Source organism: Phaenicophaeus curvirostris, chromosome 6, assembly GCF_032191515.1.
Source record: "Phaenicophaeus curvirostris isolate KB17595 chromosome 6, BPBGC_Pcur_1.0, whole genome shotgun sequence".
Taxonomy (NCBI): domain Eukaryota; kingdom Metazoa; phylum Chordata; class Aves; order Cuculiformes; family Cuculidae; genus Phaenicophaeus; species Phaenicophaeus curvirostris.
This window is the reverse complement of record NC_091397.1, coordinates 22,384,230-22,409,847: the sequence shown is the minus strand read 5'-3', so window position 1 is coordinate 22,409,847 and position 25,618 is coordinate 22,384,230. Positions and strand designations below refer to the sequence as shown.

The window sequence follows — 25,618 nt, the reverse complement described above, 5'->3', positions numbered from 1 at the left end:
ATAGAAGTCAGACCCTACTGTGCTATCAACAGCTGAACTTTAACCAAATTGCAAAAACAGTGTGTGAAGTATTACATAGTGAGTGGCTTAGACTCTGCCTCTGGGGCAAATCACTGTATGCCTGCATACATGGTCATGTGCAGATCACGTGTGCTTGCTTTGATCCCAAAGGTATGACCATCCTATGAAATCAGTATGAGAGGCTGCACTTTGTTCTGGTATAGCTGTTCAACTGTAAGGAAGAAATCTGGTTTATGTATGTCTGGCTTAAAGCTTAGCTAGAGGAAGAATGTGAGCCTTAAACCATGTGAAGCCAGAACGTCTTGTCTGTCTTCTACTAGCCGAGCCATGGAAGGATACACAGTGAGGATTTCCACTTACCCTTTCAGGTGAACAATTAAAAGCTTTGCTTCTCGCTTGCCCAGTTCTTTTCCCCAAAGTATGCTTTGGGACGCTTGGAGAGTGGTGAATCTATATATTGGTCTTTCATGTATGTGTAATAGTGTTTAAATTTCTCTTGAAATGTCATTGACTTCACTTTTAGGTTGTAGAACTTTGCAAGTGCCACTCAAGCAGTGTAACTGTTGCAGTGTGTGTACCTGCATATTTTGCCGGGACTTCTGCTTATTGTAGTATTCCATAAGGCTTGGCTAGAGTTTTTTTCATAGCATGTGTTGTAGCTTAATATAAACTCTTTTTTTTTTTCCAGTATGCCTTCTCACTTCTATAGTATAGAAGCATTTTTGTTGCTCAAAGAATATATCGAAAATTGAGTAAAACCCAATATTTTTTTCCTCTAGCTTGGCTTCTTAAGGAAATAAATGGTTCTGAGTGATTCTGTGACCAGGGCTAGGTCATTGAAGGCCACTGCATTAACCTACTGTTCTGAGTATCTCCAGAACAACGTGTTTCTGGAATAAAAGGCAACAAGATAGGGATAGGTGATGCTTTTTAAATATTTTTCCCAAGAGTTCTCTAGGTTTTCAATTGGTTGGCCAATTTCTACCTAGTTGAGAGAATACAGATATCTGAAATGGTGAGGTTCATTCTTGCTCCATGAAAATAGAGCCACTCAAAGATAGGAAACTGCAGGTGCTCCACTAAAGGTAGAGATGCCACATGTGCTTGTATGGGGTTAGAGAGGAGCTCTTGTAGGAGAGAGGCACTGTAAGAATTCCCCTCCTCTCCAAGAAGAGCCTCAGTCAAGGTATGAAAAATCTCCCATGTGACATCGAACCTTAGGACACAAAGCCTTACCTCAGTGTTGATGCTAATGGAAGTACTGGTATGCCATCCTTACACAGTTTGAGAACTAGGAGGAAGGGCAGCACTGCACATTGTGCCCTTTAATACATTCCTGCACTAAGCAAGAGGCCATGCTATGAAAAGCTGTCATAATACTTGTGCGTTTAGGTTTTTTTTTTTAAAAAAAAACAGAGTATGAAGGTAGTGCAAAAAGAAAATGCTCCCTCTGATCAATGTTGCTTCTGACCAGTGTCATTTCTGAAGATAGGGAAGGGTGAAATATGACTTTAATGAGAATAATCTGCATCACCTTCAGAGAAGCACATGTGCCATTTCTGCAGAAGAGATGGGAGTTTGCCCGGAAACCTGCATTTTTGTCTTAGTAGTTTTCCAAATTCTGTTTCTTGGGCAAAATAGCCCCATAGCAATATGAGATGTGCTGTTATCTTGCATAACACAGAGACAACTAGTGGTGCTGTGAGAGGGCCAATGTAGGTGTGTGGTGTGGCAGGCAGTCGGACATCATTGCAGACACTGATGTAGAGAATTGTTTGGCTAAATGACAGGCAAGGCTGTATCTGTCCTTCTGGAGCAGATGCAGGTTCACTCCTACTGCTGCTCTCACCCAGCCAGTTGTAAACTCCTCTCCACAGCCTCTTGTAGCTGCATTTCCCTGACACCATGCATGAGTGAAAAAGCCATGCTTTTTTAAACCAGTCTCTGAAAGACAGCTGGGTTTCAGACATGTTTGTCCTGTAGTTAGTGCTTGTGAATAAAGTGTGATCAAAGTAGATCTAGCAGATGTGTCAGAGAAGTTAGAAAACTTGCTTGTCTGGTGGGAAAGAAGAAGAATTGTGCTGTCAGTATTGGGTTCCTTCCACCTCATAAACCTCTACATAGTTGATAGACGCATGGGGCAAGAGAGAAAGAAGCTTGGTATTTAAATTCTTCCTGAAATAATCTACCCATGTTCTCTTATCCTCTGCCTCTCCTCTTCCTTTGTCTTGCTATCTTTCCCTCATTGCAAAATGTTTGCTTGTGGGGAACGGTGACACAGCATAGACCAGTTGATGATAATTTGCTACAGATGTGTCATATATTTCTAATTTGGGGCTTTTCCATGCTCTTTAGAGGTTGCTCACAGTACAACTGAATGCTCAAAGCATTTCTTCCATCTATAATTATACAGTGAACTTGCACTATGTGATGTTTCCTAGGACTGCATATAAAGGAGAGTTTCCTAGGACTGCATTATAAAGGAGAGACAACTTACAATGGTCTTGTTTCTAAACGGCAGCCGTGTTTAACTTTTTCTGAATATAATAAATACCTGTTGAGCCATTCTTTTGCTTTTTTGTAAATTTTGTTTCATAGCAATCTGGATTTAGTGTCACGGTAATCTCACGTAATGTGATGGCAATAAAATGATTCCCATACAAGTCTAGAGAGAATCTGTGCTAATACCATTAAAATGTGCTTATTGAATCAAAACAAATGCAGCATTAGCATGTGAAAACTGTGTTTATGTGATTATAGTGTTTCAGCAATATGGGATTACTATAGGAAGCAACTAATCCAAACCTAGAGAGATTTCCCGTTACAAGACCATTAAAATGACATGATGACTGAAGCGCAAGTTTCAGATGGGAAAAGCGGAAACACAAATCTCGTCATCAGTATTCAGGCTAAACATCTATTCAACTCAGTGGAGTTTTCAGCAGAGTCAGGAATGCAGTACCATGACCTTTTTAGCAGCAAGTCTCTTTTCTCTTAACAGTACCTCTAGAAAAAATACTTACTTCACCCATAATTAATAGTTGGCTAGTGGTAGGGAGTCATACTTTATGCACCATAAAATTAGTGATTGTAAAGATTTGCCCAGAGTTTATTACAGAAATGTTACGATATTGTTTCAAGGCTGTTGTGAAATAATACAAGTTTTGATTGTATCTTAAAGCAATTCTCATTTGCTTTCTATCTGAATATGTAATTTTTAGGAAATGTTATTTATTTCTCTGTTTATACAGCACCTAGAGCAGAGAGGCCTTATTCTATGCAGGAGCACCTTGGTGATACCACAGCACAAATTAGTGATTTCCAAAACCAAAGTACCTGTTACTGCCAAATAAGAGCCTACCTGTTTATTTTTTGTCACAGGAATCAGCACCTTTCCCCCCTCCTCTCAGACTGGGTTAAGATTCAGGAAGTATAATTTGCATGTTTTATGTAGGGCCATCTAAAATAAACCTGTCTTGTCCAGGATTGTTTTTTGGCTCCCTCCATAGCCCATGGAAGGAGGCCAGTATTACAGAAAGTGGCTTGTCCTGTCCGATTGCAAATGTTCAAAGTAGGCTGGATGACTTTCCCATGGATATGTCTTTCCATCTCCACTATGAAAATGGTCTAGGTGATTGTTCTGTAGGAGACATGCATCATTTCAGATGGCTAAATAAGTTGATATGAATTCAGTCCCTAGAGTAGGAAAGAAGGGACTTTCTCAGAAGAAAGGTCTGTGTAAACTGTGGCATGCAAGGTATTAGTAAAGCACGCGAACATTGATTTCTCTAGTAGTGTATACATGCTTAAATTAAGCAGCAGTCCTTATTCCGTTTATAAGCTGCTTGCATCTGAAATCCACTTTACAGATGCTAATGAAATTCTGGTTCCATCAGGTGAATCTTATTAGGTATAATATATTGTTATAGCATAATTAGGGCATGCTGTCTGTGTAAATGACAGTAGGAAAGATAGCAAGACAGTGGCTTTAAAAATAATTCCAGTCACAGGTTGTTTTCTGTCTTTATTTGTCATGACTTTTTCATTAAAAGCGGTGGGTTTCTAAAACTGTGTTAGTAAGCAGGCACTGACATTAATATTAATCTTATTTTTTTGTGCAGATAAAATTAGGCCTACTTTAAATGCTGTTTGTGTCTGTTTCCCTTTTTGTGATGCTTCTTATATTTATAAAAATCCTTGGCCTCAATCAAAGGTTCAGTAGTAGGCATTGGTTCTGTAAACTCTATAGGTGTACTATAATCTGAAATCTACAATCTGAAAGTCAACAGATCTGACATCTGCTACAAGAGAAACTTAGCATTGGAACTGGTAATTTTAGATTTTTCCTGCTGTTACAAATCAGAAAACGGCAGCCTCAGGCTATAAGATCTCACCCACACAACTGTAGGTCTCAGCAGTGCTCAGGTTGGATTAATTGAGGTTAATCTAAATTAACTGTGTTGGAAAAGAATTAGGGGGAACAAATGTTGATGTCAACTTTTTATCAAAGTAGTAATCAGAAAACGAGCAAAAAGTCACATTCAATCAGAGTGGTTTTTTTTTTTTTGAGTAACTGCACTGTTAAATAACTAGAGAACTAAAGTGGAAGCTTGTTAAGGAAGCAGACTGTCATCGCTTTGTGCTGAGTTTCATTAAAATAACTTCAATACTTAAATATTTAATTATGTAACAAAATATTTATATAGGCTTGTTTTCTTAACTTAATAAATGAATTTGAAAATTGTCAGTGAAAATGGTGGGAGAAAAGTGTGTCTCCTATACAGAAAGTAGTTATTGTTCTTTATGCTGTCAGGGTTTTACTAAATACCAGAGTGTAGATATTTAATGCAGAAAAAGAAGTAAAGGTAATGCAATTATCTTAGAATTATCTTAATCTTGTTGCTATGTCTATAAGTATGACTCAGATCATTGAACATTCTCCAAAATAGTCGGCTGCTCTGTAGAGCACCAGCTTTACTCAAGAATGGAATTAATGACTGGGTTGGACAACTTAATTGAATTGCATCTAGCAGCAGTTTCTGACTAAGACAGGTATTTTGCTTTTAATTATTTGCTCAAGAATATTTTTCTGAAATCATGCACCTCTTAATTTATTTGGCAAAAAATAAATCATTATGTTAATCAGCCAGCAGTCTGTTCTATGAGAGTAATTATTTTTCTGCCTTCTGAAACAAGTCAATACACTAGTCTAGAGATGAAATTCATAAAAGAACAGTCCTTCCTAGGTGTGCATTTACACGAGGCAAGCAAACACAGAGAAACTCGGTCCTTTCTCTTTCTTGTGGATGGCCAGATTTTCCTATTAACATAACTGCCAGCACTACAAGCTGCTCTAGGCAGGCGGTACCTGCCTTTTGCAGGGGCTGGGTCACTCTCAAGCATTGGTACTCTGGCAATGACTGCTTCTTGTGAGATGAAAGTATCCCCAGAGAGACCTCAGCATTCTCGTGCCCTTTGATATGTAGAGTTCAGTGCCCTTCAGATTTCAGTTTTTCTGTCGTCCTGGTAGATTAACTTTAGCAGTTAAAAGGAAAGTGTCCTCTGAGGGCCTCACCAGTAACAAACCCGTGTTTATGATATTATTCGCTAAAAGGGAGACAGAAATGGGAAAGACCTCTCACTTTAATCAATAATGCACGCTCTAGTTAGTCCTGTCCTCTGGACATGATTAAACATGTATTTGGTTTCATAACTGATGATTTTGGTTGACTAGGGATTATAACTATATAACCTCAAGCCTTTGCAACCATCATCAGGAAGATCTAACATGAACTGGGTAGTCAGCTACGTTTAATGGTAATATGGCGCATAAATGATAAAGACTACCTCCATCCCTAAATTAAAAAATACCCCAAAATCTCACTGGAAAGAGCTGCAGCTAATTCTTACCTGTAACTAGTCAGGCCAGACTTGTACAGGGTAGATGCCTTTGACATGAGCCAACTGCAGACGGTAGCTGCAATGTACGTCTTTGTCAGCATCTTTGTTCAAGTTTTGAGAAACAACTTTGTTTTGTTCATGTTGAAGATAAAAAAGTCTCTTAGGGGCTGAGCCATATAAATTAATTCTTAGGTTGTGGTCTGTTTTTAACTGGTAAAATATTTGGCCAGTGAAGCTGATGGGAAAAACACTTTGGCTCTGCTGTGCTGTTTGGGGGTCACACTGTCTCTGTAGTGACTGTTGCAGTGTTGTTCTGGGCTGTTCCAGATCTGCACAACGCAGCTGACAGGAGATCTTGAGTCCCTGTTGAAGCTGAATCTGCAGATGATCACCCTTGTTCTTGTGTTTCTCATACAGAGGGGAGACCAGGTACCCAAACTTGGGCAGCTTCCTCGGTGCATGAGGAGGTTGGTGAGTCTTGGAGGACAAAAATAAATTAACTGAATGTACCAGTAAGGAATATTCAGCCTTGGTGCCAAGTATGTTCATCTGGTGGCTCAAGCTGACAAAATTTGACAGCTGCTGAAGAGCACAGAATCCTAAATGAACATGCAGTGGTTGTTATTAAATAGGAAACATTTATCTTAGTGTGATACTGACTACAGCACAATAAATGATGACTATTTTTTTTACCGGAATGTGATATTTTTAGATTGCTAGAGTACTGATACAAGCACAGTTGGGTAAAACAAATACTTTGGGTTTCATATTGACCCCTCCACTGGAAACAGCGTTTGAAATCATTTCAGTGAACACACACGGTGTGTAGGTACGTGCATGAGAGAGAGGAGGGAATTCAGAAATTGGGTAAGAAAGGTTTGCTCTTTCTGAAATGTTTTTGTTTCCTTTCTTCTTCCTTCTCAGGCTCCGTTAGAGGCTAGGGTTTTTTTCCCTTTTGTTGAAGAAAAATGCCTTCATTGAGAGGAAAAGTGCAGACTGTCTTGGGCCCTGTGGAGCCAGACCACCTTGGCTATACATTGACTCATGAACACTTGAGTATGAACTACAGCAGCTGCTTTTGTCCACCTTCTCCAGGCAAAGAGCTTCTGTCTGATGGGCCTATTGAGATGAAGAACTTGTTTTGGATTAAGCAAAATCCCTACAGCCATAAAGAAAACCTTCTTTTGTATCAGGAAACAGATGCCGTGAAGGAGGAGCTGTTGCATTTCAAAGCAGCAGGTGGTGGAACGATTGTGGAAAACACAACCACAGGAATTGGTCGGGATATGAATACTTTGAAGAAACTTTCTGAAGAAACTGGAGTCCATATTATTGCTGGGGCTGGGTTTTATGTGGATTCCACTCATTCTGCTCAAACACAGGCCATGACAGTAGAGCAGGTAAGTCTGAACCATTGCTTCAGTGTCTCTCTCCTATGAGTTATCCCTGGGTGAGTCAAAGAGAAAAGCTCCAACAAAATAGATAAAATCTAGAAGTTCTCAATGTGAAAAACTTGGAAACAGTATCACTGCTCACGTGTTATAGCTGGACCAGTGCTATTTGCATGTTCTGGGATTATCTGTCAGCATTTCCTATTCTTAAGCTCCATTTTCTCTCAGGGATTTGTTATAATGCAAGAGTAAAAAGGAAAATAAAGTAGTTCATGTGTGACTGTCTGGTACAATACCAATTATCCTCTTCTTTTTACTCTTTTTAAAGAAGGAGTATATTTCTTCTGACTCTTTTGTCTCTTTTTGTGGCTAATTGCTTCCCAACGAGATCACTTAGAATTCTTGTAAAAAGCATAAATAATTGCAATATTTATAGGACAGTTGTAAATCATTTCTCTCCTCAGGCTGGCTGTTACAGCTGTTTTCTCTATCGTTTGTCCAGACTTCCCAGGACAGAGTTTGCGTCAGATTTTTGGTATGGTGCCTAAGACAAGGTGTTAATAATGACTGTGGTCCCCAGATATTCCTATAATAATAAATATTCATTCATCTTTTATTAAGAAAATGTGATGAAGGGAAGAGAACTCTCCAGGGCAGGAGGCTGTGAATGCAGATGAACAGAGTTGAGAATTTTTTAAAAAAATCTGACAGTTTACAAATGAGTCAAATTCGTTTTAAAAATTACTGGTCAAAACTTGGGAAGCGCTGCCAACCACACTGGACCCAAGCTGGCCCAAGCAGTATGGAACTGTACTGCTTTTCCTAAATATTCCTCCGTTGCTTGAACTCTGATACAAATAGGTTTCTTGGGGCAAAGGTTTCCCTTCTGTGTTTGGTGGACTGCTGGAGACCCACAAATGTCCTGTACTCAGCAGGTGATCAATACTCAATCCAGTCCAGAAAACAGTTAGAAAGGTCCGTGGAGGGATATCTGGTGGTTCCTCATTTCCCAGTGAATTTGAAAAGTTGATGTACTTCCTGATGAGATAAAGACAATTTGAATATTTCGAGAGATTTCTTCAGTGTGAGAGTGAATTCTGTATCTTCTTGTCTGCAGAGATGGTTGGTAATCTGGTTATAAATGAGGTAGAAGGTGTGGGATCATGTAGTGAAGTGCTGTAAATTGTAATGGCTTGGTCTGATATCTGTGTGTAGAGTGAGTATATACCAGTAGAGTGAGTATATACCAATATATGTTGTATGAGACTATTGAGGAGAAAAGGTGTGGAATAAGGATGAGTTACAGATTTATTTGAAACCAGTGTGGGGTTTTTTTGTTTCCTGGATTTGCTAGCAAACCCTCCTTCTTCCTTTGCTCACTTTATTCTTCCTTAAAATTGTAGTTTCCTTACTGTTCGGGGCTAAAGAGTTAGAAGGTCATCATCAGAGGTATTTTCTGCTCTCAATTCTGAATTTAAGCTCTAAGATATATGTCATATTCAGAAAAAAAAAAGCTAACACTTTTGCAACAAACTGATTTCATTAGTATATTCTAATTTCTTTTTTGCCTGTGAATACTTTAAAAGCAAGCTAATTTTGACTTTAAATTTGTCAGCTGAGCGTTATTTTTGTAGTTCTTAAGTCATTGGAGCTCTTGTCAGCATCCCCACATGAAGGATTTCCTTTAAACTTGTATCTTCAGGATCTTTGCCAGAGTTTCTTCCTTCCCTGTCTGAATGACAAGGTTTCCTTATTTTGAGCCCTTGCTTTGCAAATTATGCTGAATTGTTTCTGGAGCTGATTCAGGAGTGTGAGGCACAGGTTTTGTAATAAACTAACTTTTTTTTTTTTTTTGGAAGAAAAATCAGTCTCAGCATAAATTAGCATTCAAATTATATGTAGACCAGATTTTCCCACCCAAGCTGGGCAGCTGTGTGAGTGGTTACTGTTAACTTGATTTGCTTTGCGCTTATTTTGGTCTTAGTGGATGGTGAACATGACATTAGTTAATGGAAACCAGATTTTAACTGCAGTATTTTCATACACCCAATTGTTAATTAAATAAGTTCAGAAAGACCTTAGAAGTATAAGTAGCACAGCGTGCATAAGCCACATCTGATGCTATTAAACACAAATAGTAAGAATAACCAAACCTGTCATTTTCCTGTTCTCTAGCTTACAGGTGTTATCGTTGAGGAGATCCTCAATGGGGCAGACGGGACTGACATCAAGTGTGGTGTAGTGGGAGAAATAGGTTGCTCCTGGCCTTTGACTGAGAGTGAACACAGAGTGCTTCAAGCAACAGTGCAGGCTCAGTTACAGCTTGGGTGCCCCATTATCATCCATCCTGGCAGATGCAGCGATGCACCTTTCCAGATTATCCGCATTCTGCAGGAAGCTGGGGCTGATGTCTCAAAGACAGTCATGGCTCACCTCGACAGGTAAGCAAACTATTCCACTGTCCTTCTGGCAGAGTTGCCACAACCTGCTGGGGGCTGGAGGAAGTACTCTGCAAATAGCCAGGGTTCTGTTTTGTGTAGGAAGAATTATCTTAAAATTTACTGACTTAAAAATCTGAAACTGCTTATATAAAGCTGAATCAGCTTTTAGATTCACATTGGTAACAAGATTTTGGGATATTATGCACTCTCTTTGAAGATCTGGGGGCAAGGTTGCGAATAACTGTAGACACATTCTTTTAAAAAATGGGGATTCCATTAGTTTGTATTCTTTTGCAAATCATTGCATTTTCAAAGCACTGGACATTGAGCAGCTCTCACCAAATTGTCTGGGAAGCATTTTTGAAAACTGGGCCATTGTTAAGGGCCTGACCAAAATCTCCCAGATACTAATGAAGAGCTCCTTGATTTGGTTAGATGCTGGATCCAAGCAGAAGCCACATCTTTTCAGTTCTGTTACCAGACAGAATATTCCTTAAACAGAAAATAGTTGAAGTTTGGCTAGTTCTTGGCATAGACAAGAGGGCTAACTTTTTGTTTCCTTGAGAGCAAAATCCTGGAGCCCCACATCAGACTTCGAGAGGAATTTGAGTGCTTTCATCTCTCCAGTTTAGAAACATATCTTCTATACCAGATCAGTTTTGTTTGACCTTGTACTGCTCATGGTGAGCTGGAAAATGTCCAAGCATTGATTATTTTGGCCAGCTGCTGAATAATGGAGACTATTTGTGGTCGTATGATTCTCAGCAATTGGATTGTTTGCCCACAGTGTAAGTGTAATACAGGCAAGAGCACTGTGCTCCAAATTTCTAATGGTTATAGGCTCTAAGAGCTTGCAAATCAAGGTACAGGTGTTTTATATTCATACAGAGCTCTATGTTTAAGTTGTGGATTTTAGTAGCATAAAATTCAGTGCCACGAAGTTTTGTTTATATTAGATAATATCTAAGTAATATGGGCCTTCGTTATGTATTCACCTGCATTCCATTGTATCTATAACTATGCTTCTCTCATTTTTAAAGAAATACTGATGACTTAAATCTTTCTGTGAAAGAGGGCTGAGCAAGCTGCAGGTGCCAGTATTTATGTAGCCATTGTGGTACAACATAAACATCCAGTTGTGAGGTTTTTTGCCTTTATGTGCTGTTGCAAGTCATTGAGTTCAGTGATTTATTGGTGGAAAATAAACAATATAAGTAGGAAAACAGACAAGACAGAGGTGCAGTTTCAGTAACAGGCACTGATGCACAATATGACATTTCCTTATACTGCTTCTGTCATTACTTTCACACATTCAGGTTGGCACTTGCTGTAACATAGACTCCAAATGACTGTAAGGTTTGGATTTGCAATGTGCACATAACATTTTAAGTCTTATTCAGTGAGAAGAATCCATGTGGGAGCATCCTAGTCCCTTAAATATGAGATAAATTTGTACATAGCTCCGTATTTCATGTCTGCTTTTGACACAGACAGAATGATAGTTTTCAGGTGAATTTACAGTCAAATGATAGAACTAAAATGCTCGTTACCGTGCTTTGCAATTTAGCATCTTAGAACAAAGAGTAGCAAGTGTCTGTAGTGAAACTATGGTGTAGATGAAGCCTGAGAAGCAAAAGCTACTGAGTCTTGGCATGGGCCATTTATTAGGGATCAAAGTTATAAAGGTATCTTGGTGGAAATCAAAATTCATTCACTTGAGTAGGTTTTGTTAGAAGATTCACAGCAACTGTTATGATTGCCTGTTCAATAATAGTTTGGTGGGTGTCCCTGCAGTGATTTATGGATGAGGTCCAAACTACAGGATACTTCTCTGTGTCCTGTCTCCTTTTCCATGCATTCAGAGCTGCTCAGGGACATGTGTTGTCCATACACCTAATTCCAGCACAGAGCTTAGCGATATGAGTTTGGAACTGCTGCTGCTGCTGCTATACGTGTGTGGCTTACAAGGGGACTCAGTGGCTGATCAAATTAAGCTCTCTTGATCTTCATTGGGACAGAGCACTCAAAGGCAACAACACTAGCAGTGTTTTTCAAAAGAAGTTGATTGATAGCTGTTATTTTGAACTAGATTGTTGGGTAGTTTTTGCCACATGCACAGGGATGAATGTTCTTGGCTGCTATCTCCCTGTGAACTGAACAGAGCTGGATCTAAAATAACCCGTTCTCTTGCTCTGCACTTTGAAAACTCATTTGGTATTAAATGTTCAATCTCTGTAAACCGTAACATTTATTTTAGAATAACATTTATTATTAATTACAGTTGGCACGTCTTAGACTTCTGCTGATGGCAGGCTTGTTTGAACAAGGGTTTTCTCTCTCTCAACCCATCTGTTCCTCCTATTTGATCCTCTGAAGTCATAACACTGAAATTGTGACATCAGTTATTTCCACAGCTACCAACTGTGATGTAATTAATAGGGTGAAATTACCTTGTGACATCAATATCTGCAATAATAATAAAAAAAGTTAAACTACTGCCCTTTTGGTTAACTAGTTAACCGTGCTGCTCTTGAGAAAACTTTTTTTTTTCCTAGATAAAAAAAATGTGTGGTGGTTAAAAAGATAAATTTATAATGTATCATTTGAGTGATTTTTGTTTTCCTTTAGATAGCTTTGGTAACGTGTTTCAAAGAAAAAAAAGTATTCCAGAGAGCCCTTATTTCAGTTGCCATTCTTTTCTGAATGAGTGATGGGGTTCAGTAGCTTTGTTCCTTCACTTTTCAAATCTGCTACAAAGCCTGTGTCCCAGGTACTCAACAGTGCCATTATATATTTGGGTGAGAACGTTTCCTACAGGCGTTCTGGCCAGATCCCAGTGCAAACAATGATATATTGCTGTTCTAATGACAATCTAGAAACATCACTGTACAGAACAGAAACTAAAGACAAAGTTGTGTATTACTGATGCGTGATGGATGAAACAAGCCCTGGATGTAGCTGTCTCCTGTAACTCTTTTGGGAAAGTAAATCTGTCTTGTGTGGGTAATCTATTGTCTTTTTTTTTCTAAATGTCACTATGAATTAACCTCCTCCTTAAATGTCCTTCCTTGTTAGGTTATCTATTGAGAGGTTTAGTGATATCAAAAGTAAGTAACTTTCCTGTTTCCATTTAAAGGTTATCATAAAAGTCTTCATTATTTCATGGGGGAAGAGTTGGTTTTGTATTGTTTTAATGCATGAAGTCCCAGATGAATGTGAGAAAGACATTGCTGTGTATCAACTTAAGGTGCATGTGTCAGACAGGGGTTCTGTTTTTCAAAAGGGTGAATTAAACCTTAGATTGTTTTTGTTCCTTGCACGTAGGAAGTTGCATACCTGTCTTTGTACTGCTGATTTTTTTTCCTTTATGTTACAATGCTGACTTTGTGTTATGTGTGCTCTGCAGGACTATATTTGATACAAGGAAACTTCTGGAATTTGCTAAACTGGGATGCTATTTAGAGTATGATCTCTTTGGTACAGAATTTCTTCACTACCAGTTCCATCCTGATATTGACATGCCCAGCGACAATGAGAGAATTGCAAGGTATCTGATTCCAGGCATGTTAAGCTATAGCATTGCCATTGACAAATTAAGATGATTGGCACTTGTTTTAAGGGTGTCACAGAATATTTCTGCTTGCTGTTCAAAATTGTCCTTTTTCATACCAAAATAATAATGAAAAATTTATTCTGCTGCTGTTACATCTCTTTGGCAGTATGTATCGTTTCTCTGTCTGCAAGGAAGATGTAGAATCATAGTGTTGTAGGAATTTACCTGAGAAAAAGATCAAGAGCTTTTTTAATTTCATTCTCCGTCCTGATTCCATGCTGATTCAATTGAATTTTATCATTTACTGTGTTATAAAATGAAACAGCTGGAGATACAGGACTTAGTGGTTTGGCTTTTGTTTGAAACATAGTATTGGAAACCTAGTGCTACTGTTAAGGATCATCTGAGCCTGTTACATCTCGTGAATGCGTTCACCATGCAAAACTTATTAGTTGTCTTGAATGGATTTGATCCATGCTTCTCCCCTGAAAATCAGACTTTATCTCTTCCAAACACTTTATTGCATCTTCTCGTCCTCTCCTTTCTCCCTTTCTCTCTTTTAAAGGATGGGATTCCTGTCTCCTCAGAACTCACATGCTCCTCACACAATGTGAAAATATTGGCCCCACTGGCAGGATACCTCTTCCCAGCTTCTCATCAGCACATGCCATCTCAGCTTAGCTGTGCAGCAGATCTGTTGGGCTGTGCTAATACAAGGTATTGCAAGGAGATGCATTCCTTGCAGGAACTGTCTAAGACAGGTAGGATCCCGGACAGTGGGAACCGGGCATCTCCCTCCTTCCACTCTGTCTGGAGGTGTGATCCTCCTGGGCTATTTCTCCACAGTGTTTGTGTGTAGTGAAGCGTCAGGTCTCTGTGGGGTGGGGTGCCTGTGTCTCTTCTCCCTTCCAGAGTCAGAAAAAAATCATTTTTTCTCTTTAATGAGAAATATTTCATGATCTCCTATCACTAATGAAGTAAATTTCTAGCTTTTACTTACTTATATTTCAAACATAACCTCCCTGCCCCACAATGTCAGTTTAGTCTCCAGACTTTTCTTCTCTGTTGTCAGGCTGTTCTTGTCTTAAGAAAGTGCTGTGGTTACTGTTCCACTTACTGCCAAGTATTTGCTGCTGCTTTTCATTCTAGGAATCATTTCTTAACAGGGCTCTCGGCCTTGCACTCTGTTTTAAACTGTTGCAATGAACCTGCAGTTTTTGCCTTTAGAATGGGTAAAGTTGCTTCCCTTCCCTGTGCCTCCCCCCACCTCTGCTGTGCCACGGGAGGTCAACAGGTACAGAAATACTGTGAGAAATATGAGCAGAGGAATGAACTATGCCTTGTTTAACAAGTGCTTGTTCAACTGTGGCAGAGTTTTCATTCAATCCATGATACTTGCTCAGCCACTGATGTCTCTCCTTAAACTCACTGTGAATGCCATTGAGTATTTCTTGCAGTGGGCTGTATATAGGAAGAACATACAAAGAGTGTCTTTTCATTGTGTGGTGCGCTTGAGTTCAAAATGCCATTACATGGATTTTGTTGGGCTTTTGATGCACACGCACTGGGCATATGGTGGCACTGGTAGTCTCCTTGGGTTTGTTTTTTTTCTGTCAACAGAACCAGAGAGGTGGAAATCAAATTGACCTTTAAATGTGTTGATGAAAATACTAAATGGAAAATATATTTTCAGGTCTTGTAAACTTCCATAGATACTCAAACACATACTCCATACATACTCAAACGCAGGTTAGCTCTCTGTGTACTTAAGCATTTTTGCTGTAATCTACTGCCACTGCAAGCAGAAAAAAATGAGTTTTTTCCAGGGACAGTTTTATTTTGAGTCAGAAACAAGTACTAACTAAGATTACAGTAATGAGCAAAAAGCAACAATGAATATGGAATATAAAGGACCATATACCTCCTCAAACTATGAAATGAGTCCAAATACAGAATATGTTTGGTCAGCAAAACCTTAGTCCTTCCAGTATCATTGATTTCATTCTCTTGTTGGCTTGTGGTCTGTCTGAATTTCCTTCCTGAGGAGGTACTTGTGATGTTGTAATACTATGTTACATGTAGTGTTGTGCACTACAAGGCACTGTTTATGGTGTTTTATGAAAGACACTGACTGATGTTTTACCAAGTTCTACCTCACTTGCCTTCTTTCTACTGCCTATATTGCTTTGATCCTGCTGCATGTATCTCTCCTTGTAACTAATGTAATAGAAACTGACAGTAAGGCCTTTCAGACATGGTGTAGGTACTTATAAAACTGCTATTTGCTTTCTTGCTGATCAAAGCACAGCCAGGAAGGTAAAAATTAGTATTTCACGGTGTTGGCAAATGATGGAGTTGGGTGCCTTCATGAGGAACAAGCACTTTCCAGGTCTGGTCTATCCCTCTCTGCAGTTTTAATGCTGCGATCTGTTGCCAAACTAAACCGAAACCTAGTGGGAAACTTAAGAATCATGCAATACAGACACCAACCAAATAAATTCAAAACAATGAGATGAGGAAGGGATTAAGGTTCCCAGAGTGAGAAGTGGAACAGAAGGACTTTTGCAGCAGAATGGTTGCAAGGGAGTGACCAGGATTACTTCTTTTTCCAAGCTGACTTGTCATTTTGCCAAATCTGCTTAGCCGGGCTGCTGTATTTTATTTCCTGGCATACGTTAGCACTGTGCAACACCTGTCTTATTTATCTTCTCCTTTAATGAAAATCTCTGAAAGGTGTTTGGATAATAACCATCTGCATGGAATATGATGCTTAAAATTTGTATCAACCTGGTTTGCTAAGTGGGTATTAACTAAAGATGTAGAAGTACTTGTGCAAATGAGATAGGCTTCTTAAAGGACCTGTCACAGAGTCTTGTCATTAACAAATGTGACGGGCCTTGCTTTGTGACACACCCCAGGAGTCGATCGTGCTGAGGGGGAGTGTATGTAGGAAATTATTACTTACTCACTTATATAAAACCTGTGTCCCATGCTTGATGATGCTGAATATCTTTAATTTCTCTGTGCACTTAATTAGACTGGGAATGCAGTCACGTGCCAGCTGAAAAGGTTTTTTCTTCTCCACTTTGAGATGTGGGGTTGGATGTTTTCAGAGGTGGTTTTTCATTCAGTAGAACAAGTGGTTTAGTTTCAATTAAATATAAATAATATATTTTATGAGTACCTAGAAATAATTATTTTCAGTAATAATGCAGTCTTTAGCAGTGAATCCTGCTCAGTTCTGTGCAGTTGCAGTGAGAACCTTTCACTGATGTGTATGCTTTCTGCTTTTGCAGGATTCGTATGCTGATTGATGAAGGCTATGAAGACAGAATCGTGATCGCTCATGATGTGCACACTAAAAATAGGCTGATGAAATATGGAGGTCATGGATATTCACATATCCTTACGAATATCGTTCCCAAAATGCTAATTAGAGGCATATCCCAAGATAAAATCGATAAAATACTCCTAGCAAATCCAAAGCAATGGTTGACTTTTAAGTAGGAATAATGAATAAATATTCCTGTTTTACAGGAAAGCTTGAGAAAAATCAGATTTTTTTCAGGAGAGCAGTCATCTTAAAACTTGGTTCTCTTCAGAGAAACTCGAAGTTATTAATTAGGTATGAATAAATTGACTATGACTTTTCTTTTTAATTAGAATATCAAAAATATGTCTTCTCTTTGCATTTTCTCCCTTCTAAAAGTCTGTTCATGAATCACTTACTGGATATGAGCCTACCTACAAAATCTTTTCGATTTAAATTTTAAAATAATTGTTTATGTACAATAATCATTAAAAGTTATCCCAAACTATTTTTGAAGATACATCATCTAGACTTTGAAGGAAATTATGGTTTTCAGTTAAATTCCCCATTCAGAGGTGATTTCAATCCCTGTAATGTTGTCAGTCTTTTAATTATCCATATGTTCTTTAAATAATGCTTGATAAAAGGTGTGGGTCTTTCAAACAGCTTGGACAACATAAGGCAAAAGAAACATGTAACAATTCTGAAAAGATTCTGTTTCTTTCTAGTTTGACAATTTACTTACATTTAACTGAAAGTGTAAAAAATACATGGAAAATAGTATTTTTTAATAAAGCAATTTGATCACCTTTTAAACGATGTGCACTATTATTATGGATGTCCTTTTTTTTTAAATCACATTGATTTTTTAACCTGAACTTTTGTAATCCCACAGCAATCATTTAAAGCTTCATGCAGACCAGCTCCTGTTTGTAAGGATGCAACACCAAAAGTCAGACTATATTACATAATACAGTTTTAATGAGTTGCAATAGTTATAACAAAGGTTGTGATATAAGTCTTTACAAATCAGTATATCAAGATATGATGAAAAATGAAGAAATGTTTGCCTTCTATGTGTTTTTCACATAAACTGTGTTCTTTGCTCTTGTCTAACGCTAACCAGGGCAGGTGATTTAGCCAAAGAATGGTCTTACTCAGTAGCACTGGTAGCCTTATTTCAAAAGCTTCTTCAAATTTAACCATACACATCTTGTAGTATTGAGCTTTTCCAGTAAATACCTTAATAAATATGCATTGCTAGTTGTAAATGATCTCTAGCTTGGCACATTGCTGTTTAATACTACATAGAAAATCTCTAGCTACACTGCTGTTGTGAGTGTGCTAACCCATAAAAGCGACAGTGGAATGAACAGACATGAAATCAGTTACACATCTGTTATTAAAATACATTACCTCATAGAAAAGAAACAGGAGAAATCACTACAATGTACATATATAGGTTGGCACTTTGTCATAAAGTAAAAGCATTAACCATTCTGGTGAGATAATACACAAGCAACTGGCAGCACAACGTCCCTTTATATATCCTAGATGAATTGGGCTGGTGACCCTCTCAGTCAGCCTAGACTAACCCATCTTTTCTTTTGAATTGGACTACTCAGAAAGAGTAACACATTCTGTTTAAGAAAAGCTTCACTTGTTCAAACAAGGTTTTTAGAGAGACTTGTAAAATCTTCAACAGACTTTTACTGAGCAGCCAGCACTGAAGAGCTTTTTTTTTGTCACAGTGGCAGATGCTTTCAACATTTTAGTGCAGATAAATCTGAGTTTGTACCCTGTGTACATTAGACAAGGTTGCTTGTGGCAAATCACATGAAATAGAAATGTAGCTTCTGTTACTCTTTAACAATTTTTGGAAGTGTTACCTTGATTTTGCCAGAATTTTAAAAAATAAATCAGATACCCAGCTGTGCTAAGGAGCTGGGTAACTATCTTGCTAAAATTTAGGTTTAGAATGAAATCTGCAAGTTTTAACCCGAGAGAAACAGACAGCCTCCCCTCCCAAAACTGAAACAATAAATCCATTTTCTGAATAAAAATATTCTGTGGACATGACTGGCATGACTGATTTTTAAAGCATTTTTATAACTATGTAACTCATAGTAGCTATGTTTAGTTTAATTCTCCAAGCCATTAATCCTTTATATGGATTAAACTTCTCTGAGACTTTATGTATATATATCTCTATCTATAGATCTATGAATGAGAAAAATAGGTTTTAATACACACTTTTTTTGCATGTAAATATCTGCTTCTTTCTTTGCATATGTGCTATCATTTTTGGTACTACGCTTCTCTGTGTCCGTTTCATAGGCACACCTAACTACCAACTGCTAACTAGCTACCACAGGAAAGGTCTGTGTGACAGCATTTACTCACGTGTCAGATCTCCCCGTCTTCCTTTGCAGGAAAATTCCAGTAACTTTAGTGAGACAAGACACCCAAGAAAATTATGGTTTTGACCCATTATATTCCTATTAAATTCTAGCAACACCTGCAGTATGTTAAGTCATAATTATTTTATTTAAAATAGTACCCAAGTACAGACTAAGTCCTAAAAGACTAATGAAGGCTAATTGCTGCAAAGAAAATACTCTACCTCAGTCTGAAGATGTGGATGCCAGGCTTGCTAAATATTTACACAACTAACCATCAAGAATGGGCCTCTAATATTGTCTAAATATATATTTACACGTGTTTACAAATTAAAAGCCAAATCCTTTTTTCCACTAACATTAATGGGAGTTTTGCCATTGGCTTTGGTGGAATCAGGGACTTGATCCAAAACAACATTTTGTCAACTGTTATATTTTTCAGGAAAAATAAAAAAGTGTTTCTTCGTTTTCTTTTAGAAAAGAGCTAAGGGGAAGACAAAATTTAAACAACTGCACCGGACTGATCTTATTTTAAAAGGCTAATGTAAACCTACAAAGCAGGAACATTGAGTTAAGGCTTGAAGCTGATTAATTTATAGTTTTAAATGGAAGGATAAGAAAAGTACAAGGCAAACAATTCCTTTGGAGAGAGTGAGAGTATATTTTGATTACCTCTTCCTTTTATTGTAAAATCATTCCTCACCACACTATGAGTGGACTCCAAGCATCATTGTTAGCAAGTAAGTCACAAGAACCAAAGCTGAAGTATGGATAAAGCAGCAAGATCATAACACATCAAAGTATCCTATACACTGAAGAAATAACTCAGCGTCCTTAGGTGGGGTTTTTTTTTTCCTATAAAAAATTGATCTATGTAGGACTTCATTCACACGAACACTAACAATGAGGAAGTATTTGCTTTGGCGGTAGTGGATCGCACATCTGTTTAGCTCGTTTTGCAATTTTTTAACATAAGGTTTCTCTGTGTGGTACAGATGTGAATCAGGTAGCATTCGACTTTTTTTCCCCGCTGCTGAGGTGTTCAGTGGCCATTCTGCTGGGGCGCTTGATTCATTGACTTTTGCCACGCAAATCCATTGCTTAGAAGAGCAAGCTTCATTTTTGGACTGGTTTCGTGGGTCCTTTTACTCATCATCAGTCAGCATAAATAATAAATCCAGAAAATGTGCTGTATTTGTTGTTGTTTCCTCCATGTGCTTTTCCTCCATCTAATTTAATGTAAACTTCATCTCCTGGCTCCAGATGAAGAACCACGCTGTTACTGGCATAGTCGTAGTTCTGATCAGCATCCTGAGCAATCGCACTAGCTCGAACCTACATAAAATACATAATGAGTGGTTAAGAAAACACAGATAGGTTTTCCTACATGGTAAAATTAAAGCATATCCTCAACATTTTTATTTGGCATGCGTGAGTTGCCACTTCAAGTGCCTGGCAACATATTTTGTAGGTGTTTTCTTATGGTTATTGCTTGTTTTCTCCTACAATACATCATCTGGAACTAAAGCAGTAATGTACTCCTTTCTCAGGCATCTCATTAATACACAACTGCTTGCACTGCTGTAACTGGAGCCTTTTAAAATACACGCATGTTACTAGCTGGAGTTCAGAGAACTGAAGCTGCTCATGTGCCAGTTTTACACAGGTGTGACTTTTACTTCAGCGGAACATTTGATTGACTTTGGCAAGGATTCACCGTGAGGCCCTTTTGATACCAGGCTGGAGTTTATCCAGAAGCAAGTTATTGTCACACCACTAATAGGATCATGCTGCAGAAAGCATATGAAAAGTACACCCCCACCCCCGCACACGCCCAGGTCAGGGCCTTAGTTATGGGTTGGAAAAACTGTTGTTGCCACATTTCAGTAAGCCAACATTTAATTTCTGTGTGTTGTAAGAGATGCACTTTTGCAAAATCACAGGTGAGTCGCTATTTGCTTTGAGGGGTTTTAGAACGTACAAGTAATTGAGGACTTGTCATTTGCAATTTTCAGTCAAACATATGTTTTTCCCCATTTCTCCCTTGCTATTCCATTACTGATTAAATTTCATATTACTAGCAAACGGCAAGTAATCTAATTTCAAGATGTATGTTGGTTTCCAGCAATGAATAGCTTGTGCCATTGTAAGTCCCCAAATAATTTATATATAATTTGGCCCTGTTTGGTAAAATATTTAAACTTAGTTGTTTGTGATTGATTTCAGTGTAACACATCATCGGCTTGTTGCTTGTCTTTGTTCTAGCATAGTTACAGAGCAGTAAGTGATTTAGTGGTACTGCAAACCTGAACTAAGTAATAATGCATGACTTGGCGTACTCTATGTGGGATTTTATCTGTTATGAATTGAAAAAAAATAGGCTATAAGTCACAAATTTCCATGGATTCCTTTCAAAGTTTGAATGATAAATTTCCAAATTAATTTTTCATGTGATATGATATCACATTAATATTGAAATGTTAAAAAGAAGGGGGTTCTTTACGATGCAGGAATGGCATTATGCAGCTTAAAAATCAGGTTAGGTGGAAATTCTTTATACATCCTGTAAGAAGAGTGAGAAAGGCTTAAAAGGCTTCCAGTGGTTTGACAGTGTGCAAATTTAAACAGATATGTAGAGTGATGATAAACCACAACTATTTCAGGACTTCTTGATCCTGAATTGCCTGGTGGTGTTTACAAAGGTGCTCTATTTTGCTAGTGTTTAAGCAATGATCATTCTAAGCAGAGGGTATTTATCCTGGATTAATGAGGAGCAGGGTGGAGGTGAAGGCTGTGGGCCATAACCCTCTGAAGAAAATAACGGGCTGAGACTGATGCTGGTAGTGTAAATGGAAAGGGCAAATAGGAAGGCATAAAACCACTACAGATGAGGTAGAAAAACTTCCATAGAGAGCTAGTATTGTGCATACTGGCAGACAAAATGGTTTAAACTTACTTTTCAAATTTCTATTTACATCATAATGAAAAGCCACTTCATAGATTTCTCTAAAAGGTAGATTTTGTGTGGACTGTAAAGGAGAATTTGAGCTGTATTAGTGAATATGCTAAGGGAGTAGCATATGGGCACTGACTACAACAGCAATGGGTATTTCATTTTTAAGGTACTAGACAGTACCTACTGGCTGAAGAAAAAAAAGTTTCTGGGTACTGAAAGTCTAGAAACCAAAGTGTAGGTCTTATTGCCCTATGTATAAACAAACTCAAGTGTGCTGTTCCTAGAGGTTTTACCTCCTTCTTTGGTTAGCCAGAGCAATTTTTTTTTAAAGCCTGACAGAACAGCCTCAAATGAATTCGCAGTGTATTGCTGCAAAAGGGTAAATGTATCTCAAAATTAAACCATTGACAGACTACACATTTCATGAGCTGCACACTCACCTTCCGTGAAGCTACACTCAGGGTGCACACACATACTAACTACGCTGTGTGATCTCATCATTTCCCTGTTCAAGCTTTATAACTATTAAAGAAGGAAACGTTAACAGTGGAGACCTTGAGGTTCCCCCTGTGCGCTGCTTAGGAATGATAGTTTTTTCTGTAAGTCTTACACTTCCCTGCAATTTGGGGTTTTTTTTTTCATTGTTAGAAGACACTGAATTCATGTTATCTTTGTCAGGCTCCATTTACTGACTTACTTCCAAAATTTCTGAGTTTTCTTAAAAATAATGCACAAATTTAACTGCTAACACACCAGCATATAGTGTTTCAAGTATTGATCATCACAAAAAAGAGACACTGCTGCATTGAAACGGTGTGTCAATTTTAAAACAGTTTGTATGCAGGTATTTGCCTAAATACTTATTTTTGCATACATATATACAAATATATACACATAAACCCTGCCCTTTTTTTCCCTATTGAGTCACTGTGAGTTTCATTTGTCTCATGTCTGGTATTTGAAGTAGTTATATTTGGGAACAGTTAGACTGCAGGCTCAATTTAATGTATGTATTTGGTTACTTTTTATAAAATAGAGGTACGTTTGGGGTTTTTTTCAGGGTTTGGGAAAGTAAACACTTTGAAACATTATAAATAGGGGGCAAAAGAGATTAACGTTTCAATAGCAAGTTAAATGGTATCCTCGAGGTGGACAATATCGCCTTTGTGGGAAGAAATCAAAGTGAATATGTGGCAGTGTACTTTGTTAGTCCTGGTGCATCTGCCGAGAAGGTATTTATTTATAATGATATAATTATATAATTCATTGCCGCTGATGTCCCCATTACTCCGCGCTCACAGTCCTTCTGAGGAGCCATAAACAAAGGCTAAGCGGCCCATCGGGGAACGTGCTGCCCGCGAACGAACGAGCACCGACTCCCAGCCCCGCCGGCCCCGCGGGCAGCGCCGGGGACCCCGAGCCGGGCAGAGCCGGAGCCCGGCCCCGCAGCCTCCGCATCCCCGCAGCTCCCGCAGCCCTGCAGCCCGCAGCCCCCGCAGCTCCCACATCCTCGCATCCCCGCAGCTCCCGCATCCTCGCAGCTCCCGCATCCCCCGGATCCTCGCAGCTCCCGCATCCCCCGGATCCTCGCATCCCACACCTTCGCAACTCCACAGGCCCCGCAGCCCCACATCCCCCGCATCCTCGCAGCTCCCGCAGCCCCGCATCCCGCATCCCGCACCTGTTGTCCGGCGCCCGCGGACCCGCGGGCTGCGGCTGCCCCCACGGTCGGAGCCGGCGCGGCTGCGTCTGCGAACCGCGTGTGGAAGAAGCAGCGCAAACCCGCGGAGAACGGCTCGCCAGGGGCACCGTGACAAGCGCAGCCCCTACGAGCTGGGTAGCGGCGCTCATCCTAATTAAAACGGACGATTCCTACGTCTTTCAGGCGGTTGAATCGCAAGATCTTTGATCATTCCGAGCGTCCCCATCCTCCCGCGGGGGACCGGCAGCCCGGCTCCGCTGCCTCCCGGGATCGATCCGTGCGGCTCCCGGGCAGCCCCGCCGCGGGGAAACCTGCCTCCCCGCCGGTGGCCGCCTCCCCCCCACCCACGACCCCTCCCCGGGCAGGACCTCCCTCTGCTGAGCGCACCCTGCCCGCCCGCCGAGATTCCCCTCCCGGGACGGGCTGCGAGCGGCCGGCGGCGCCGTCCCTCTCGGGGAAAAGAGCGCCTGGAGCCCGCGGGGACTCCCCGGGCACCCGAGGCGGCCCCGGCGCCGTCCCGAGGTCCCTGCCGGCTGCGGGGCGCCCCGGGCTCCGGCCCTGCCCCCGGGAGACCCGCTGCGCGCCCCGCGCCTCCCCGGCTTCACCTCGGGGAAGCCCGACTGCCCTCCCGCAGGCGCTCCCGTCGGGAATTCCGTCTCTCCCCGCCCGCCCGCCGCCCTCCCGCAGCCGCTCCCGGCGCGCACCTGGTTGTTCTTGCAGAGATCGGCCCACATGCTGGTGCCGTCGCCGCCCCGCATGAGCACATGGTAGGTGAAGAAGTAGATGCCGGGGATGGAGCAGGTGAACTTGCCGGTGGTGGGGTCGTAGTGGTTGCCCAGGTTGGTGACCACGTCGTCGAACTTGAGCACCTCGTAGCCCTCGTGCTGCCGCTTGAGGCCGGCGTAGAAGGCGATCTTGGGGACGGTGCTGTAGGTGGCGGCGCTGATGGCCCCCGCCGCGTTCAGCCCCGGAGCCCCGGGGGGGCCCGGCAGCCCCTGCCGCCCCGGCTCGCCCTTCTCCCCCGGCGGCCCCGCCGGCCCGGGCGGCCCCGGCTCCCCCGGGGGCCCGCGCGGCCCCGCTTTGCCCGGCCGGCCGGCCTCCCCCTTGGGCCCCTGGATGAAGGTGGGCAGGGACTGCATGAGCCCGCGGTCGGGCGTGGCCGCCGTGCTGGGCGCCTTGGTGCCGCCGTAGGGGTCGCAGACCATGCGGCAGGTGCCCAGCATCTCGTAGTGCGCCGAGGTGCCGGCCGAGCTCACCAGCACCGGGATGAGGATGACCAGCAGCAGCACCATCACCACCCCCAGCGCGCCCGCCGCGATCAGCCGCCGCCTGCTGCCCACCAGCCGGCTCAGCGCAGGGCGATCCTCTTGCCTGCTTTTGGACAAAATCTTGATGGTTGGTCGGGAACCTCCTCGGAGCCGAAAAAACGCCGAGCCCGCTCGAGCTCGGCTGCCGGGGGCTGCGGGGGCTCCCGCGGGTCGCGGCCGGGAGGCGGAGGGAGCGCGGGAGCCGGGGAGCCGCCGCCCGCACTTTTATCCTCCCGCTGGCGATCGACTTTTTTTTTTTTTGCAGGCTGTGCCAGTCCGAGGCAACTTTTCCCTGGAACTTGCCTTTCCTCTCGCGATCGCCCCGCTCGCCTCTTCTCTCCCTCTCTCTCTCTCTCTCTCTCTCTCTCTCTCAGAGGCGCCGCTGCCCCGCGGCCGCCCCGCCGCTCGCCGAGCGCCGCCGAGCCGGAGCCGGAGGGAGAGCGGGATCCTGCCCGGGTGCCACCTGCCAGGGGAGGAGGAGGCTGCCGAGCGCGCTGGAGCAATTTATAGGCACCCAAAAGCGCAGGGGAAACGGGAGCTGCTTTGGCATCTCATTCCAGCATCTGCTCCGTTCTTCCCACTCACAGAGAGTTTGGCATTACTCTGGCAGTGTGGGAAATATATATTTTTTTTTCTC

General features: G+C 41.2%; 2 protein-coding genes across 2 annotated transcripts; one reads left to right on the top strand and one right to left on the bottom strand.

The window, feature by feature from the left end:
• Positions 1–357: 357 nt before the first annotated feature.
• On the top strand, positions 358–17,040 carry PTER (phosphotriesterase related). Its single transcript, XM_069859560.1, has 5 exons — positions 358–389; positions 6,847–7,322; positions 9,489–9,754; positions 13,161–13,301; positions 16,604–17,040. Exons 2-5 carry the CDS (start codon positions 6,891–6,893, stop codon positions 16,812–16,814), a joined length of 1,050 nt encoding a protein of 349 aa, XP_069715661.1. The 5' UTR covers positions 358–389; positions 6,847–6,890; the 3' UTR covers positions 16,815–17,040.
• Positions 17,041–19,484: 2,444 nt separating this feature from the next.
• On the bottom strand, positions 19,485–25,360 carry C1QL3 (complement C1q like 3). Its single transcript, XM_069859561.1, has 2 exons — positions 24,379–25,360; positions 19,485–20,351 (listed from the first exon to the last, which is right to left on the bottom strand). Exons 1-2 carry the CDS (start codon positions 24,964–24,966, stop codon positions 20,172–20,174), a joined length of 768 nt encoding a protein of 255 aa, XP_069715662.1. The 5' UTR covers positions 24,967–25,360; the 3' UTR covers positions 19,485–20,171.
• Positions 25,361–25,618: the final 258 nt, after the last annotated feature.

Excerpts from the sequence above, each read along its gene's own strand:
- PTER (XM_069859560.1), top strand. The coding sequence starts at position 6,891 with ATGCCTTCATTGAGAGGAAAAGTGCAGACTGTCTTGGGCCCTGTGGAG. Across the intron at positions 9,755-13,160 it reads GTCATGGCTCACCTCGACAG|GACTATATTTGATACAAGGA; the intron begins GTAAGCAAACTA and ends TGTGCTCTGCAG. Across the intron at positions 13,302-16,603 it reads GACAATGAGAGAATTGCAAG|GATTCGTATGCTGATTGATG; the intron begins GTATCTGATTCC and ends CTGCTTTTGCAG.
- C1QL3 (XM_069859561.1), bottom strand. The coding sequence starts at position 24,966 with ATGGTGCTGCTGCTGGTCATCCTCATCCCGGTGCTGGTGAGCTCGGCC. Across the intron at positions 20,352-24,378 it reads ATCTCTGCAAGAACAACCAG|GTTCGAGCTAGTGCGATTGC; the intron begins GTGCGCGCCGGG and ends TATTTTATGTAG.